The sequence below is a fragment of the Ornithorhynchus anatinus genome, chromosome 4 (assembly GCF_004115215.2).
Source record: "Ornithorhynchus anatinus isolate Pmale09 chromosome 4, mOrnAna1.pri.v4, whole genome shotgun sequence".
Classification (NCBI taxonomy): domain Eukaryota; kingdom Metazoa; phylum Chordata; class Mammalia; order Monotremata; family Ornithorhynchidae; genus Ornithorhynchus; species Ornithorhynchus anatinus.
In genome coordinates, this window is record NC_041731.1 from 50,612,768 (window position 1) to 50,633,352 (window position 20,585).

Consider the following 20,585-nt stretch of genomic DNA (forward strand, 5'->3'; position numbering starts at 1 on the left):
TTATTGAGTGCTGACTTTATACAGAGCACTGTATTACATGCTTGGGAGAGTGCAGTACAGTATGTTTGGTAGACATGATTTGTGCCCACAAGGCCACAAGAAGCAGTGTGGCCTAGTGAATAGAGCATAGACTTGTAAATCAGAAAAAACCTAGGTTCTAATTCTGACTCCACCACTTATCTGTTTTGTGATCTTCGAGAAGTCACTTCACTTCTCATTGCCTCAATTTCCTTATCTGTAAAATGGAGATTAAGACTGTGAACCCCACATGGAGTAGGGACTGTGACCAACCTGATTAGCTTGTACCTATCCCAGTGTTTAGTACAGTGCCTGGTACATGGTAAATGCTTAACAAATACCATTTTTAAAAAAAAGGAGCATCCAGTCTAGTTGGGAAGACAGACATTAAATTAAATTACAGATAAAGGAAACAGGAGAATGTAAGGGTTGGTATATAAGTACAGTGGGGCTGGGAAGGGGTGAATGTCATAATATCAAAGTGCTTAAGGATGATATTGGACTAGGGTGAGGAGGGTATCAGAGTGCTTAAGGGGTATTGATCCTAAGATGCAGGCAATGCAGAAGGAAGGGCAAATAAATTAAATAAAAGGAGTTAGTTGGGAAAGGCCCCTCTGAAGAATTTAGTAAGCCTTTGAAGATAGAAAGAGTAGTGATGTGTCAGATATGAAGGGAAGGGAATTCCAGGCCAGAGAGAGGATGTGAGCAAGGGGACAGCAGCAAGACAGAGGAGAATGAGATACAGTGAGCAGGCTAGCATTAGAGGAATGAAGTGGATAGGCAGGGTTGTAGTGGGGGATTAGGAAAGTTAGGAAGGAATTCATGGACAGGGAACATGTATACCAACTCGGTTAGAGAAGCAGCGTGGCTCATTGGAAAGAGCACGGGCTTGGGAGTCAGAGGTCATGGGTTCAAATTCTGACTCCGCCACTTGTCAGCTGTGTGACTGTGGGCAAGTCACTTAACTTCTCCATGCCTCAGTGACCTCATCTGTAAAATAGGGATTAGGACTGTGAGCCTCACGTGAGACAACCTGATTACCCTGCATCTACCCCAGCGCTTAGAACAGTGCTCTGCATATAGTAAACGCTTAAAAATACCAACATTATTATTATAGTCTCTCTCCCAAGTGCTTAATATAGTGCTCTGCATACAGTAAAGGCTCAATAAATATAATTGATTGATTGAAAGAGAGAGCCTATCAAGTGCCTTAAAGCCAATGGTAAGGAGTTTCTGTTTGATGGAGAGATGGATGAAGAACCATTGGAGATTTTTGAGGAATGGGGAGACATAGACTGAACAGTTCTTTAGAAAAATGATCTAGACACCAGTGAAGTATGGATTGGAGTGGAGAGAGACTGGAGGCCTATAAATCAGAAAGGAGGCTGATGCAGTAGTCAAGGTGAGATAATAATAATAATAATAATGGTATTTCTTAAGCACTTACAATGTGCCAAACACTATTCTATGCACTGAGCATTTTTCTAAGCATGGGATAGGATAAGTGCTTGAACTAATATGGTAGCAAGTTGGATGGAGAAGAAAGGATGGATTCTTGAGATGTTGTGAAAGAAGAACTGGTAAGATTTGGGACAGACTGAATATGTGGATTGAATGAGATAGATGAGTTGAAGATAATGCCAAAAGTACAGGCTTGTGAAACATAGAGGATGGCAGGGTTGTCTACAGTGATGGGAAAGTCAGTGGGAGGACAGGATTTGGGAGGGAAGGGAGGGTCTGGTTGGAGGGACAGATGAATGATAAGCTTTTTTGAGCACCTACATTTGAGAAGCAAAGAATACTATGTCATTATAGTTGTCTCTCCTGAGAGAATAGAATCTGAGAGTGTGGAGAATATTCAGAAGTTGCAAAAATGTCAGACCCTGGAGAAAAAGTGACCTTCAGCTTACAATGCGTAAGCTAGAAAAACAAATTGACCACAGTAAAATCTATCATTTGATAGAGTTTCAACTTACTCTGAGCTCTAGAGGAAAGCAGATTTGAGACAAAGCCAATATCTGGTGTGGAAATGTTTTTTTGTTTTGTTTTGGGAGTTTATTTTTTTGTGTTTTTTCTAAGCTGAGACAACATTATCTTAACAACAGTGATTTTCTTAAAAAGAACACACATTCATTTCCTTTCACTGCTCTTTGGATTCCCTTTTAGAGAGTTCAAACTGTTTCCAGAGCATGATTCTTTAATCCGAAGTGGTTATTCTTACAGGCCTGATGCTACAAATGTAATTTTAGTTATTAGCCAGGTCCCTCAATGAAATGATGTAAAACATCTGGAAGGTTTAACCCTTCACTGATTGCTGTACCTGTCAATGATACTCATACACTTGTCAAAACCAGTAAAACTACACTTTCACCAATAAATTAGGTAATCAGTCATCATATGTGCATTCTGACAGTAGTATCTTGAATGCATGATATTCAGAGCACATTTTAAGAAGTGGTAGGTCATTATTCATCAGCAAGAAAATATTGTCACACCATCAAGACAGAGTTTCTCAGTTTTTCCAAAGGAAGAATGCCCTGGGAGAAAGAGATGGTGAATGTGCCAGGAAATGGTTTTCATTTCTTCACTTTAATGTTCTCCACTGGGAAAAGTAAGTAATTGCAGATTACATTAGGCAGAAATGTAGTTTAACATGGAGGGAAATAAAGACATAGAGCCATTACCTAGATTTATTTTGGCCTCATATAGAAGGGAAGCAGTGATGCAGTGATTTTTTTCTAATGATATCAAGATAGGAAGGCAGAATTTTTTTAAATGGTTGCTTTCCACTCCGCTCTGCTTCACAGTTCAAAATGAAACATTGTCTGGAATAAAATGTCACCATTTGCATCGATTTTGCACCGAGTATTGATACAATTATTTAAATTAAAAATAAATGATAATTTTCCATCTAAATGTCACCTTGGATCACATCTTTGAATAATGTACACTGGAAGGGTGTGCCCCCAGTAACAAATGCCCCACTCACCTCCACCCGCAAATACAGGTCTGATGCAGGTACAACTTTGGGCCAATTCAAGACCACATTTCCCCAAAGGCTTTATCTGGAATGACAGTGCCATCTTCACATGTCCAGGATTGTTGTACCCAAACTCCCCAACAACTATTCTAAGAATTTGTCTCTCCCCTAACTACAAAGAAGGTTCAGTGTTTGAAATCCCATGGAGTCCCCCTCTGAAATTAGAGGGATTTGGCATCCTTGTAAAGACAGAGGTCCAAGCAAATTGAATCTAAAGCTAACCCCACCAAGAACCCTGCATGCCCCATCCCCCCAGCATTTATTTATATATTGGACTGTATCCAACCCAGGTATCTTGTATCTACCCCAGCACTTAGTACAGTGTTTGGCACATAGTAAACACATAACAAATGTAACAATTATTATAGTCTTAGGCTGTTGCTTCTTCTACCTGTAATTTATTTTAAGGTCCATCTCCACAACTAGGTTATAAATTAACTGAGGGCAGGGATCAGAATGGCTTAGTGCTTAGAAGGACCTGGGTTCTAATCCCATTTCTGCCACTTATCTGCTACATGGCTTGGGCAAGTCACTTAACTCCTCTGTAAAATCGGGAATAAAATTGTGATCCCCCTGTGGGACAAGAACTGTGTCTAACCCAATTTGCTTGTATCCACTCCAGTGTTTACTACAGTGCCTGGCAGAAGCTCATTGTGAACAGGGAATGTGTCTGTTTATTATTGTATTGTACTCTCCCAAGCACTTAGTACAGAGCTCTGCACACAGTAAGCACTCAATAAATACAATTGAATGAATAGTAAGCACTTAAAAAATACCACAGTTATTAGTATTATTGTTGTTATTATTATTACTTTATTACACTCTCCCAAGCACTTAATACAGTATCTGTAATCGATCAATCAGTGGCTTTTATAAAGCACTTACTGTGCACAGAACACACTATAAACACTCAATAAATTTCATTCATTGAGTGAGAGAAAAGTAGAACAAAAATGTTGGCATCACTCATATTTTCTGTCAAAAGCTGTCTGGGGTTTTGCAGACACCCAATCAGAACTATAGTGACTGCAAGGAGAAAAATAACAACAGGACAAAGAAAATTGTGAGTGAAGCCATTAGACCATTAACTCCTTGTGGGTAGGGTGTATGTTTTTGTTTCTATAGAACTTTCCCAAGAATTTAAACTAAATGTTAGTGTGCATGGTGTAGTGGATAGAGCACGGGCCTGGGAGTCAGAAGGTCATGGGTTCTAAGCCCAGCTCTGCCACTTGTCTGCTGTGTGACCTTGGGCAAATTGCTTCACTTCTCTGGGCCTCAGATACTTCATCTGTAAAATGGAGAATTGGGATTATGAGCCCCATGTGGGACAAGGACTGTGTCCAACCTGATTATCTCATATTTACCCCAGCACTTAGAACAGTGCTTGGAACATAGTAAGCACTTTACAAATACTAAAATAATAATTATTATTAAGTTTGGATTTGGAATGTGAATCTATAAAAGTCATATTTCCAATTAAGTAACATCTTGGGTCCTAAAGCAGTTCTTTATATTTAGTTAGTCCCTTTTACAGAGGTTTAGGATGGGGCAACCAAGGCCCCCAAATTAGAAGTGACTTCTCTGAGTCATCCCAGTTTGATGGCCATTCCAGAAATAGAATCACAGTTTCCTTCATCATGAATTAGGACCATTTCTTAAGGGAAGTTAAAACTTAAGGGAGATTTTAAAGTGATTGAAACTCTGCGATCATTTGAATGATCATATACTTCAATGTCAGAAGGGCTATTATTTTGATTGAATACCTTTTAAAGTCTTCTAAGAATTTTAACTCTTTATATTAAAACTACATTTTTCTTACCCAACATTTTATGACTGATCCCTAAGTATCATCTGTACAAATTTTGACACTAAATTTCTTTGATTATATTTTCAACATAGAAAATGCTTTTTGATTCATAAAAATTCCCATTGGATTCTCCAAAGCAGCTCATCTATCATAGGACAATCAATATCTGCCAGACCTAGGGTAAAATTAACTCATTATTAAATTCATGCATCATTGACTCCAACTGTATGTATAAGGAAAAATAATGTATTGACAGTTATTACTCTTACTTAAAAGAAACCAAATAGCAACAGAGATGGTTGTTGGGAGTAAGCAAATAATTTTCTTTCACAATACAGAGAAGGCAGGGTATCAAGGTGTTCCATTTTTTAAATACCATAGCATTTCCTACGAAAATCGGGCATGGTCTCTAGGAACATGCTCCCTTTCAACTCTCAAAATTGAAATAGCTGTAGCTCTGCCTTTGACCCCTACTATAAGTCACCTTTGCACCTCACAAAGTATCATTAGTTTATCGTGAAACTGGAGTTTAAGTACAATTATAGATTGGACCAGACAATAGATTTTAAACACTAATACCCAGACTCATCCAATTCTTAAAATATTTTATAGTTTTTCAAAAAGGATAAGTTGCCCTAGAAGGATTCATACGATTTCAAAAGATTGGAACAGTAGCATGGATTTCCTCTATTTATGAAGTATCATAAAAATATGAACTCTATACAGCATCATGCTGTCATTATACATCTCTGGATATCAGACCCCGCAAAGAACTGCAGCAATCCCAATTCCAATCTGTGGGAGTTCTGATGTCTCCAAGTTACTCCAATAGCATAGCCATATATAATAAAATGAAGGCACCATCTTTTAGTTGGAAAGTGTACTACTTCTCTAGTTTCCAGGCATTTTAGTACCTGACTTTTTGTACAAGATTCTGAAGGAAGATGTTGAATGTAGAGCAGCCATTTATTATACAAATGCCAGCTCATTGATGTGCTCTTCAGGGGCCCCTGGATATCAAGTGAAGTACTGTGTGGTCAAACATTTCCATCATGCTTGGCCATAATGACAACTTAGATTTGGAAAAATTATTTTGCTGGGAGTATCATATATATAATAATAATTGTGGTACTTGTTAAGTACTTACCATGTGCCAGGCACTGTACTAAGTACTGGGGTAGATTAGCTACAAGATAATCGGGTCAGACACAGTCCCTGTCCCACATAGGGCTCAGAGTCTTAATCCCCATTTTACAGATGTGGTAACTGACCCACAGGGAATGACTTGCCCAAGGTCACACAGCAGATAATTGGCAGAGCTAGGATTAGAACCCAGGTCCTCTGACTCCCAAGGTTGTGCTCTTACCACTGGGCCATGCTGCTTCCCTAGATCCCTGGGTTTCAAATAAGAGTGCAGAGTAGGTCCCTGGCCCTTCTTCTTGCCCATGTGACCATTTCCAGAACTCTTCTTCTTGGACCTGGGAAAGATGCATCAGACTTATAGTTCTAAACAGCAGCTCCCAAAGAGATTTACCTTAACTAGGTTCCATTAATAGTCTTGATTTGGGTGCATTTGGAACAGCATAACCTGAATCTCATATCCATTCCAGTTTGCAAAGGTTGAGAAGAAAGGAAAGTGCTTACTTTTCACATTGGCAAATTCCTACTAAAAAGTTGTTTAAAAGAATTTCACTTTATATTGCAAAACCTTTCCTTAGGCTGACTAAATAAGCTGACTTTAATATTGCTGGATGGTAATATTCAGTCCTATTGTCTTCATTCCATTAATATGGACTTCACTTAAAAAGTATAATTATATAGAACTAAGATGGAAGACAGACAGCAAGTTATTATGGAAACAATTTAGGCTATAGATAGATTTAAAAAATATTGATTTTCAAAATGCTTTTGCAGACAGTTTGAGCACCAAAGAAGATAGACTCATAGGTAATAGTTTAACTCTAATGAGTTCAAAGCAGCCAGAGAGTGAAAGTGAATAAAATGAGTAAAAATGGGAATTTGCTATTAGCTGGAGTTAGAATCTAGAGCTATAAACTGGGGTAATAAAATGTATATTGGACAAAACTAAAGAGGATGACAAAGAAGGGGGAAAGAAGGAAGAAATTCTAAATGCAGAAATTCTGAAGCAAATATAGGCTAAAGAAACATAGAAACACTGAAATGGAATGTATCTATTAGGAATAATACCAAACAACTAGTAGGTGGATCCTCTCAAGCAGAAATATTATCACCCTCATATCTGAATATCAACATCTATCCATCAACTGAATTCACTGAACCTCTATTCTCTGCAGAATATGCATTCAAACACTTGGGAGAGAAAAATAGAGTGAATGCTCATGAGTTTGTGCTTAAGTATTAGGGTATGCAAGATGTTTAAAAAAATGCTTTGGTCATTTATTAATACACTAAAGTTTAGTGCTCAAAGAATTGTTGAAGTGGTATTTGAGGGGGGGATACAGAGAAGATCAGAGATTAATTGGGAGGAGCTGTGATTTCAGAAGAGCTTTGAATCAATCAGTTGTATTGAGCACTTACTGTGCTCAGAGCACTGTACTTGGGAAAATATAATAAAACTGAGTTGGTAGACACATCCCCTGCCTACAGCAAACTTACAGACTAGAGAGGAGAGGAGGGGGAAAGGTATGATCAAGAGGTTGGCAAAAGGAAAGATGAGAACAAGACACAGTATTAAGTAGGTTAGTTTAAGAGAAGTGAGGAGTGTGAACTGGGGTGAAGTGGGAGAAGAGAACTGAGAAGTAGTAAAGGGAGAACAGACTGAGTGCCTTAAAGCCAGTAGTCAGGAGTTTCAGTCTGTAATATCATTGTGGGCAGGAAGTATGTCTATAAACACAGTAAGCACTCAATAAATATGATTGATTGATTGATGCAAAAAAGAATAGGTAACCACTGTAGGTCTTTTAGGAGTGGGGAGATGCGTACACACAGTTCTGATGCAGACAGTGGAGTGAAATATTGTCAGAAGAGGAGAGCGACTGGAGTCAGGGACATCTGTTAGGAGGCTGATAATAATAATAGTAATAATAATAATGGTATTTGTTAAGTGCTTACTATGTGCAAATCACTGTTCTAAGCACTGGGGGGAGACAAGATGATCAGGTTGTCCCACGTGGGGCGCCCAGTCTTCATCCCCATTTTACAGATGAGGTAACTGAGGCACAGAGAAGTGAAGTGACTTGGCCAAAGTCACACAGCTGACAAGTGGTGGAGTCGGGATTAGAACCCTTGACCTCTGACTCCCAAGCCCGGGCTCTTTCCACTGAGCCACGCTGCTACAGTAATCAGTCCAGTATAAAATAAGTAACAGGACAAGCGTATCAAGCTATTTAGATGGATGGAAGGGTTGGATCCTGGAAATATTATGGAGGAAAAATGGACACGCTTTGGCAACAGATTGAATATGGAATCTGAAAGAGAGATGGGGAAGATGGTGGCATTGTTAACTGTGAAACTAAATGGAGGAGAGGATTTTAAGGGAAAAGATGTGTTTGATTTGGGACATTTTGAACTTGATGTGCCAGCAGGACATCCATGTAACAGTGTTCTGGAGAAGGAAACAAGGGATTGCAGAGAGGGAGGGAAGTGGGAGGCAGTGAGATAGATTTGGAAGTCACTCACATATAAGTAGGTGGTAGTTGAAGCAGTGGGGGAAAATGAACAAGAAACATTTTTGACCTGGTTTGCCATGGAACCCAGTAGTTCTCAAGCAGTTTATTCAACTGTGTTTCTCTAGCAGGTCACTCTGATTTGTGGATATTGTAAGACCGATATTATTATAATAATAATAATAATAATGTTGGTATTTAAGTGCTTACTATGTGCCAAGCACTGTTCTAAGCACTAGGGTAGACACAGGGGAATCAGGTTGTCCCACGTGGGGCTCACAATCCCCATTTTACAGATGAAGTAACTGAGGCAATGAGAAGTTAAGTGACTTGCCCAAAGTCACACAGCTGACAAGTGGACGAGCCGGAATTCGAACCCATGACCTCTGACTCCAAAGCCCTTGCTCTTTCCACTGAGCCATGCTGCTTCTCGACATTATTATGACATTTAATCATGACAAAGACATCAATAATAAAGAGGCATCAGTATAAAAAATATAATTAAAGATATATACATATATATACTTAAGTGCTGTAGCGGGGAGAGAGGGGCAGTAGCTCCTGTAAGGTTTTATCTTATTTTAAGCCCTCCAAATTCAACAACTGTTTCTAGTGTCAGGGTGCAACTTTCTAAGGATACTAAGGTGCAAACAGTATATTGTGGAAAACTGAGGCAGATATCCAGAAAATTCTAGATAACAACTTTTGCCTCAAATGTCTACAGCAAAAGACTTTTAGGTTATTTTTAGCCCGAATGATCTGGGTTGTCTTGTTTTTCCACTTCACTTTGCAAATATCGGCCCGAGTTGAACAGCTTGGCAGGCATCAGTGACTGGGACAGAATGATTCTGGGAGAGGGAAAATGTTCCTGGAGAAAATAGTCTTAGCAAAGACATCTGGTTGTTGAGGAAAGAGTAATGTCCAAATGGTCAAAAACAGGGAGAGATAAAAATAAGTAAGATGGTTTAGCCAAGTGGCTCAGAAGTAAATTACATACTATCATTTTGGATTGCCTTCGACTTGAACTATGGAAATGGGGGTGCTCTTTTCAGGACATTGGAGGATAGCCATTTTTAGCATTTTAGTGAGTAATAATAATAATAATAATAATGGCATTTATTAAGCGCTTACTATGTGCAAAGCACTGTTCTAAGTGCTGGGGAGTATACAAGTTGATGAGGTTATCCCACATGGGGCTCACAGTCTTAATCCCCATTTTAGAGATGGGCTAACTGAAGCACAGAGAAGTTAAGTGTCTTGCCCAAAGTCTCACAGCTGACAAGTGGCTGATCCGGGATTTGAATCCATGACCTCTGACTCCCAAGCCCGTGCTCTTTCCACTGAGCCACATGGCAGAAAATTGTAGACAAACTGGGGTAAGTCCATAGGAGATAGACAACAATGATTAATGGAATTGAAGACTGACAGGTGAGGAGAAGGACTACAAAGATAAATCTGCCAAGATTAACTATTAGACAGATGGGGAAGAGACCTGATTGCCAACAGATATTTGACAAGCCTGAGGAAAAGGGGAAGGGTTGTTCATTATAATAGAGAGAGATGGATTCTTGTAGCCTCAACTGAAGACAGGAAAGAAAAGAAGTAAAAAGTATTGGAATGTACCTGACTCTATCTGAGACCCAGACTAGATTAGGCAGGAGAAAGTGCAGTATTAAAAAATGTGGTATTTGTTAACTGATTACCATGTGTCCTAAGCACAGAGAAAGATGCAAGGTAATTCATTCAGTAGTATTTATTGAGTGCTTACTATGTGCAGAGCACTGTACTAAGCATTTGGAATCAGGTCAGGCATAATACCTGTCCCACACAGGGTTCACAGTCTAAGTAGGAGAGAGAATGGGGATTGAATCCCCATTTTACAGATGAGGTAACTGAGGCACAGAGAAATTAAGAGTCTTGTCCAAGATCACATAGCAGTCATGTGAGAGCCAGAATTAGAAACCAGGTCCTCTGACTCCCAGGCCCTTCCTCTTCATTGCTACATTGTAAGGAGAAATACTGTATAGGAAGAGCAGAAATTGAATGATCGATCTTTCCATCCAATATATATTTACCCTTGGTCCAGTGGACGCAGGGCTTATCCGCTTATTGCCAAATAACTGACCAAATCAAATTGTTGTTTTAATAATATGGTATTAAACTTTTAAAAGGCATTTCATGAAAATTGATAGGTCCTTTCCCAAAATTGAGGCATGTGATTTCTTTTTACTGTATTCTTGGATCCAGGAAGATAACCTGATTTGTCTGAGATTCTCAGTGTTTCTTTGGTTGTATTGCCCCCCATAACTGCCTTCATATTGAGTGGGTGGGCAGTAAATTTCCTGGCTGTGGCTCGCCTGATCCCTCATAATCCCTGCTGTAATGGACAGAGGGAGGGTGGATTAGTGAATGTTCATTTTTGGGTGGGAGTTTGTAGACTTCCGGGTGGGGTATAATAATAATGGCAATAATAATAATGGTATTTGATAAGTGGTTACTATGTGCCAAGCACTGTTTTAAGCGCTGGGATAGATACAAGGTTATCAAGTTGTCCCACGTGGGGCTCACAGTCTTAATCCCCATTTCACAGATGAGGTAACCGAGTCAGAGAGAAGTTGCTCAAGATAATACAGCAGACAAGTGGCGGAGCCGGGATGAGAATCCATGTCCTTCTGACTCCCAGGCCCGTGCTCTTTCCGCTAGGCCACAGATGATTTCTTTTAGGGCAATTGGAAGCAGGAAGAGGTACAGGTATCTGGCTCTCCAGCACTCACTAGAAGACAAAATAAGCACTCACTATAGGTCTCATTTGTCTAGTACCCTCAACCAGTACAATTCATCTTTAATGGTTTTGCCATCCATTTTCTGCTTTTTCTTCCCTTCTTGGTCCACCATGAGAAGAATAGAGGAAACCACTGAACATAAGCACTTAGTACAGTGCTCTGTACACAGTAAATGCTTAATAAATACGATTGAATGAAATGAACCCGTTAGCATCTAATGACTACTGTTATGTGGCATTCTCTTCTTAAACTATCATTACTGTCTTCCATTCTTGCCTGAGACAGCTATCATTAGTTCACTTTCTCAAGCATAAAATAGTAGACGGTTATGACATTAGATCAGACTTAGACACTACCTAGCAAAGCTCTCCAAGTGCATAAGTGAATAGAGAATGCAATCTTTGAACTATGAAACAAAATTATGACTCGAAATACTACAGTGCATTTAATTAATGTAATTTTCTATATGCCAGCTCATCATTGCTTTTTGTTTTCTTTCTACAGTGGTTATGTTTTTGATTATGATTACTACAGGGATGATTTCTACAACCGGTATGTGGTGTTTTGTTTCTTGGCTTCCATTTGATTTGAAGTGTTAGTACTGGGACAGAAAAGTCATCTTTTCTGTAATCGACCTACACAATTTAAATCTGGACAACAGGCCTTCCATTTGAAAAGGAGTCATTTCATCTGAAAAGCAAAAAGCTATTGTGTACCTTGTTTACCTCAAAGCCCTTCAGGGTTTTTCTCCTGTGATTGGTGTTTTATATGATATAGTCTTTTCAAAGAAAATTTAAAACAAGAAAGTATTTTACAGTATCTACTTGAATCTAATGTAGAATATTTAGGCAAACACTTTGAATTTTTTTTTTCCCATGGTCTCTTTCAGATTAAAGGGTTTTAGATTTCTAATATACTTCTCCCAGTCATGATGATAATAGTATGACCTGGAGAATTTTTCAATGGTATAATGATTCAGCTGAATGTTCATCTTGACATTTAAAGGGAAATGGAGGAAATGTGTTTACCCACTCCCAAAATACTTCTTTCACCTTATAAATATCTTACATCTAGTTGCAAATATACCGAGTTACTCCAGAACACCTTTCTTCACTGTATCTTTTGGCTAGGATGTTGTTGAGAAATTAGTGTTCATCCTACAACTTGAGGCTGTTTGAATACAGGACACTGCAGTGCTGGAAAAAAATGACTTATGCATATTGTAGATGCAGGTGGCCTCAAACACCGTGAATTCTACAGCACTTATTTTCCTTAACACAGGATCACCTCTGCATTTTAGCTGATAAAGCATGCAGATTACAGGTAGCCAAAGAGAATTTAAGTTCTGGATCTTTTGAAGATTATTTCTCTGATCTACCATTCCACCAGTGATAGACTGATCACTTTCCCCCATCATCTTTGTCAATCCTCTCCTTCAGTTTGCAGTGGCTTTTAAAGCTGTCCCTGAAAGCTAAGGAGGGGTGATGGATACAGTCACAGTTGGATGACTGTAAATCAACAAAATAAAAACTCCTTTGGCAGTTAACTTTGCAAATGGCAATAATTGAAAACTATTGCATTACCATTCCCACTTTAGCCATTCTGCTGAGCTTCACCGTTCAGAATCAGCTTTGCCATGATGAGAAGCAGTGTGGTCTAGTGGATAGAGCATTGGCTTGGGCATCAGAAGACCCTGTGTTTTAATCCCATCTCTGCCGCTTGTCTGCTATGTGACATTGGGCAAATCACTTGAATTCTCTGGGCCTCAGACTGTGACCCCCATGTGGGACAGGGACTGTATCCAACTCGATTTGCTTATATTCTCCCAAGTGCTCATACAGTGCCTTGCACATAGAAAGCACATAACAAAAACCACAGTCATGTGGGTTTAAACTATGTATTTGGCTAAAATGCTGCTAGGAAATTAAAGAACATTCATCTCTAATGTGAGCCTGTTTGGATACAGTGTCAGAAGGAAAGATTTATGTATATCCCCCCTTCCCCTCCCCTCAGCACTGTCCTCATTTGTATATATTTTTATTACCCTATTTATTCTGTTAATCAGATGTACATCCCCTTGATTCTATTTATCGTGTTAATGTTGTCTTGTTTTTGTTTTGTTCTGTTTTGCTTTGCTGTCAGTCACCCCCGATTAGTCTGTGAGCCCATCACTGGGCAGGGATTGTCTCTATCTGTTGCCGAATTGTACATTCCAAGCACTTCGTACAGTACTCTGCACATAGTAAGCGCTCAATAAATACTATTGAATGAATGAATGAATCCAAACAACAAATTTGGTACAGCGTATGTTTCTCTAATAGGGATTTTGCAAGAATGTAAGTCCCATATTATTAGAGAACTAGGTATACTTGGCCCTTATCTTTCTCTCTATCCTAGTTCTTGCTCTGCCAGTCAGTGATTCCCCCAGCCACTTCTCCTTGAAGTCTGAAATATGTCAGAATTCCATGGCAAAAAGCCATGCAACCCCCGTTTGGGGACCCAAGGATTTTTCCAGTTCAGGGAACACACAGATTATTTGATACTCAGCTTTAGTCTTTCTGATCAAATTCTGGTTTGTTTGCTAAAGAAAGGCCTTATAGCTTTTCTTTTCTTTTTCCCAGAAAGACCTTTGGATAGCTTATCTATCCCAAGAAATATTTGCATTTGATGAATGTATCAGCTTCCTTGAGGATCAATTTCAAGGAGTCAGTTGCATTAACCCTGAAGATTAGAATTTTTTTAAATAAAGGAATTCAATATCACATAGTCTTAAATTACAGATTTGCATTTACAGATTGCCTTAAAAAATTAGCTAGAATCTGTAGAGAATTTGCCTCTGAATATTCATCGGTCCTTTTCAGAAAATTTCACATTATTTTAAACTAAACCATTATCTTCTCCTTTTTAACTCATTATGGACTGGATTTTCTACCTAAATTTTCTTCATATAACTTTCTTTAGGTTTTTCCAGTAATGAAAAGCTAGTGATACAGTTATCTATCAATTAGTAGTATTTGTTTTAGTCTATAGAAAATACATACATAAATACTATGTGAGGTCATGAGTGTGTTAAGTGCTTAGGTAATGCAAAAAAGTGCTCAATGAATTTCTTTCCTACCTTACCTTGCTGCTTTCTTACTACAACCCAGCCCATACACTTGGCTCCTCTAATGCCACTCTACTCACTGTTCCTCAATCTCATTGATCTCACCACTGACCCCTTGCCCACATCTCCCTTTGTCTGGGAACTCCCTCCTCCTCCATATGTGCAGGACCATCACTCTCCCCACTTTCAAAGCCTTACTAAATATCCCATTTCCTCCAAGAAGCCATCCCTGACTAAGCCCTCATTTTCTATACCTTTTGCATCACCTGTGCTCTTGGATCTGTACCCTTTAGGACTAGAGGACTTTAGGATCTGTACCCGGCTAGACTACTGTGTCAGCCTTCTCTCTGACCTCCCTTCCTCCTCTCTCGCCCCGCTCCGGTCTATTCTTCACTCCGCTGCCCGGCTCACCTTCCTGCAGAAACGATCTGGGCATGTCACTCCCCTTCTTAAACAACTCCAGTGGTTGCCTATCGACCTCCGCTCCAAACAAAAACTCCTCACTCTAGGCTTCAAGGCTCTCCATCACCTTGCCCCTTCCTACCTCTCCTCCCTTCTCTCTTTCTACCGCCCACCCCGCACGCTCCGCTCCTCTGCCGCCCACCTCCTCGCCGTCCCTCGGTCTCGCCTATCCCGCCGTCGACCCCTGGGTCACGTCCTCCCGCGGTCCTGGAACGCCCTCCCTCCTCACCTCCGCCAAACTGATTCTCTTTCCCTCTTCAAAACCTTACTTAAAAATCACCTCCTCCAAGAGGCGTTCCCAGACTGAGCTCCTCTTCCCCCTCTACTCCCTCTGCCATCCCCCTTTACCTCTCCGCAGCTAAAGCCTCATTTTCCCCTTTTCCCTCTGCTCCTCCACCTCTCCCTTCCCATCCCCACAGCACTGTACTCGTCCGCTCAACTGTATATATTTTCGTTACCCTATTTATTTTGTTAATGAATTGTACATCGCCTTGATTCTATTTAGTTGCCATTGTTTTTACGAGATGTTCTTCGCCTTGACGCTGTTTAGTGCCATTGTTCTTGTCTGTCCGTCTCCCGTGATTAGACTGTAAGCCCGTCAAACGGCAGGGACTGTCTCTATCTGTTGCCGACTTGTTCATCCCAAGCGCTTAGTACAGTGCTCTGCACATAGTAAGCGCTCAATAAATACTATTGAATGAATGAATGAATGAATGAACTTTAGGCACTGGATACAAACCCTTGTCCTTAGAAAGTACATCCTTGGAAAGTACAATTCAGCAACAAAGAGAGACAATCCCTTCCCACAGTGGGTTCACAGTCTAGGAAGGGAGAGGCAGACATCAAAACAAGCAAGCAATAATCAATAGCATCAATATAAATAAATAGAATTAGAGATACATTTCTGCATCAGAACAAGTAAAACAGGCATTAATATAAATAAATAGAATTAAAGATATGTACATATATGCATATCTAAACTGTAATCTCCTCAAGGGCAGGAAATATGACTACCAACTCTGAAGTATTACAGTGCTCTGCACATAGTAAGCGCTCAATAAATACTATTGAATGAATGAATGAAAGTATTCTCCCAAGTTCTTAGTATTGTGCTGTACACACAATAAGGGCTTGATGAATACCATTGATTGAGAGTCTGATTGACATAACACTTCATGGACATAAGGAGGGCTATCAAGTTGCATTGCCTAGATAGGTTCACCCTGTGGTAACTAATAATCAGTAATAACATCTATAAGTGATTACAGTATGCAAAACTCCTGAAATAATATGTGTTCTGGGCTTGGCCCACAAGAGGCCCACAGTCTGCATGGGAGGAGAGGATTACTGACCCAGAGAACACGCTGAGAAGCAGCGTGGCTCAGTGGAAAGAGCACGGGCTTTGGAGTCAGGGCTCATGAGTTCGAATCCCAGTTCTGCCACTTGTCAGCTGTGTGACTGTGGGCAAGTCACTTAACCTCTCTGTGCCTCAGTTCCCTCATCTGTAAAATGGGGATTAAGACTGTGAGCCCCACGTGGGACAACCTGATTCCCCTATGTCTACCCCAGCGCTTAGAACAGTGCTCGGCACATAGTAAGCGCTTAACAAATACCAACAGTAAGGGCTCTCAAAATAAGAGACTAAAGTTAACAATTCAAAAATAAATGAGTTGTTAAAAATATGTAACAGTTGATTACTGCCCTCGCCTCACCCCTCTCTTTACTTGACAGGCTACCTGTGGATCTGCTACAATCTTCCCATAGATGTGTTCTTGAAATGATTATCGTGGCTCCTGCCATTTCATACTGTCTACAGTCCCATCTGTCATCACCACTTCCATTTTCTTCTCCTCTTCCTCCTCCTCCTCCACTACCATCTTGTCCTCATCCTCCTCCTCCTCTTCCTCCACCTCGCAACAGGGAGAGAACTACATCAGCTACATCAGTACACACATTGATTCCCACTAAAATTAGACCAAAAGGAAAAGCAGAGCAAATTAAGCTCCAATGGAGCCTTCTTGTTTTTCATTAGTCCTGGCCTAATTGCCTATCGTTTTGGATCCACTAGCCAATGCTAATTTTCAGTTTTGAGGCTGATGCTTACATCCCTCCTGTATGTTTTCACCTGACAGAAAAATGCAGTAAATTCACACTTGACTGCCATTTCTGTTTTACCTTAGGCCACTTGTAGAACTTGCCTTAGAGGACTTCAAGGCTTTTAGTCTTTTATCCAGATTTCCACCTGATTACAGTTCAAACTATATTCTCTCCTTCCCTCACAGGACTATTCTTGAGGGAAGGTTTTCTATTAGCAACATTTTCCAGCTTTTTGTTCATTTCTCTGAAATAACAGTAATGGTGATATTTATTAAGCACTTAATATGTGCCAAACACTGCAGTAAGCATTAGGATAGATAATCCCGCCGTCAACCCCTGGGTCACGTCCTCCCGCGGTCCTGGAACGCCCTCCCTCCTCACCTCCGCCAAACTGATTCTCTTTCCCTCTTCAAAACCCTACTTAAAAATCACCTCCTCCAAGAGGCGTTCCCAGACTGAGCTCCTCTTCCCCCTCTACTCCCTCTGCCATCCCCCCTTTACCTCTCCGCAGCTAAAGCCTCATTTTCCCCTTTTCCCTCTGCTCCTCCACCTCTCCCTTCCCATCCCCACAGCACTGTACTCGTCCGCTCAACTGTATATATTTTCGTTACCCTATTTATTTTGTTAATGAATTGTACATCGCCTTGATTCTATTTAGTTGCCATTGTTTTTACGAGATGTTCTTCCCCTTGACGCTGTTTATTGCCATTGTTCTTGTCTGTCCATCTCCCCCGATTAGACTGTAAGCCCGTCAAACGGCAGGGACTGTCTCTATCTGTTGCCGACTTGTTCATCCCAAGCGCTTAGTACAGTGCTCTGCACATAGTAAGCGCTCAATAAATACTATTGAATGAATAATGGATGCAATCCCTGCCCCATAAATGACTCACAATCTAAAAGGAAGAGAGATTATTAAATTCCCATTTTGCAAATGAGGAAACTGAGTCACAGAGACATTTAGTGACATGCCTGAGGTCACAGAGTAGGCAAGTGGCAGAGCTGGGATTAGAACCCAGGTCCCCATCACTCCCGGGCCCATGCTCTTTCCACTAGGCAACACTGCTTTACGTCATATTGCCCATGTTTTATGCCATGCTAAAAATAGGTCCCAAAATCCACATATTTCTAAAGGTGCTAAAATGAGCTGATTCTTTAGGGGGATTTGATCTGGAAATTTTTCTTGCAAAATAATAATAATAATGATGATGGCATTTGTAAAGCACATACTGTGTTCCAGGTACTGTACTAACCGCTGGGATAAATAGAAGCAAATCAAGTTGGATACAGTCCCGTTCCCATGTGGGCCTCACAGTCTCAATCCCTTTTTAACATATAAGGTAACTGAGGCACAGAGGAGTGAAGTGACTTGCCCAAGGTCACACAGCAGACATATGGCAGAACCAGGATTAGAACCCATGACATTCTAACTCCCAGGCCCCTGCTATATCCACTAGGCCAAAGGAAATTGGTCAGGTTTGGTCCTCTTATATGTGCTTCCAGATGGGTCCAGGGGATTGCTCAATGGACCATCCCTGTTGTCTGCCATCCCCTCCCACTCAACTGCCAACTGTCCTGGACTCCCAGACCTGCCCTATCACCTCCGACTATGCCAACAGGGTTGGGGAATGGGACAAAAAGGATTAGGAATGCCTGAAATACAGTGCTCCAGTTGGATGGGTGGGTACCAGCCTTCCTGTAATAGGTTCAGGGGGAAGCCCCAAGCTCAAGTCCCAAAAGGCACCACTCACATTTGCCCTTCAAACTCCCCACTGAAGTTTAGCAGGAGGCTGGCCTCACCCAGATTTGGGTCCAAAATGGATTTTATACCTGAAAAGATATATTATTTTTTTTCCAAAAACACACTTGTCCAGTCCAAATGTGTTCATGACTTCAGGTTTAGTACTTTTCCATTGGATTTATTGGACGTCCAAGCTAACTCAGAAAAATCCCAAAGGCAAAATTGCATGTCATTAATTTTTTACTGGTTACTTACTATGTGCCAGGCACTGTACTCAGAATTAGGGTAGATACTAATTAATCAAGTCAGACAGAGTCTAAGTATGAGAGAATGGTGTGGGCCAGTGTACAGAGCACAGGCCCTGGAGGCAGAGGACCTGCCCACACTGAGCTTACAGGCTGGAGGAGCAAGAGGGAGATTACGATTACTTGAACTCTGGTTTTACTTAAATCTGGATTTTGGCAATGGGAATTGCATTTCACTTTCAGTGATTGAAACTGTCAGACTACTCCATGGCCTAATGGATAGAACATAGGCCTGGGAGTCAGAAGGTCATGAGTTCTAATCCCAGGTCTGCCATTTGTCTGCTGTGTGACCTTGGGCAAGTCACTTAACCTCTCTGGGCCTCAGTTACCTCATCTGTAAAATGGGGATTCAGATTGGGATCCCTATGTGGGACAGGAACTCTGTCCAAACTGATTATCTTTTATCTTCCCCAGCGCTTAGTATAGCACCTGGCACATAATAAACGCTAAACAAATATATAAGTATTGAATCCCATTTTATAGTTGAGGAAACGGAGACTCAGAGAAATCACGTGTCTTGCAACATGGTCACACAGCAGGCAATGGCAGAGACAGGCTTTGAACCCAGGATTTCTGATTCCCTTATCCATGCTCTTTCCACCAGACCATGCTGCTTCCCCAAGACCTTTTTTAGCAGTAAATGTTTTATAACCTAGCCGATCGTCCCAGCGATGTCTTTAGGGTTCTGAACATTTTCATCGAATAATGACAATGGGCTGCCTACCCTTTTCTTCTCAAACTCATGTCACTGTTACTGTTACAGGATAAATTGGGAACCTTTAATGGGAATTTTCTGCCTGAGACCCAACCAAAAATACCAAAGTTTCAAGTGAAATATAAAAATAAATTAATGAATTAAAGTCCTTGATGTCTCAAGTAAAGAGAAATTAGATTTGGGCTGAAGAGCATTTAGCCCCAGGGCATATTTTCAATTTCAGAGACATTACAAGTTTCAGGCCAATGTCTTTCACTGGTATCAAGAATACCACCAAATAGTCTGTAACCTCCCAGTGATCAGTAGATTGTTTTGTTAACAGAAAAAAAATGCCTGAGGAGATTTTCTAAATAGAAAGCAAATTGCTCTAGATTGAATAAAATAAGTATTTACTCAGTGGTGGAACCATTTTGTTCTTGAGTTAATTAAAAGAAGAAGAAAAACTGGTAGAGTTCCAGTTAATGAAAAACTGCAAGTCAAGTTGAAGTTGTTTCAGATCACTGATTAAGGAAAATGAATGTGAATGTACATGCATTTTCAGAAAAGCATTTTAGGAACTGTCATATCTTTTTTTACACACTTAAATTAGCATCAGATTGAACCGTTAGTTAAAAAAACCCAATCACTTAAAAATGTCATTATCTTAATTTTGAAATGTTTTCACAAACATTTAAGCAATAGAATTCTTCAAAAGCACTTATCCTGGGTTTTTTGTTTGTTTTTCATGGTGCTTTGTGCCAAGCACTGTACTGAGCTCTGAGGGAGATACAAGATAATCAGGTTGGACATAGTCCTTGTCCCTATGGGGCTCGCAGTTTAAATAGGAGGGAGTAGGATTTCATCCCCATTTTACAAATGAGGAAACTG

The 20,585-nt window shown here is 40.3% G+C and overlaps 1 protein-coding gene across 12 annotated transcripts in view; it reads left to right on the forward strand.

The window, feature by feature from the left end:
* RALYL (RALY RNA binding protein like) overlaps positions 1-20,585 on the forward strand; it is a 641,697-nt gene that overhangs the window by 545,272 nt on the left and 75,840 nt on the right. For all 12 annotated transcript variants that reach the window (XM_029063800.2, XM_029063806.2, XM_029063802.2 and 9 more), the window contains one exon: positions 11,800-11,847. In XM_029063800.2, coding sequence (XP_028919633.1) covers positions 11,800-11,847 — 48 coding nt within the window. The remainder of the gene's footprint in view (positions 1-11,799; positions 11,848-20,585) is intronic.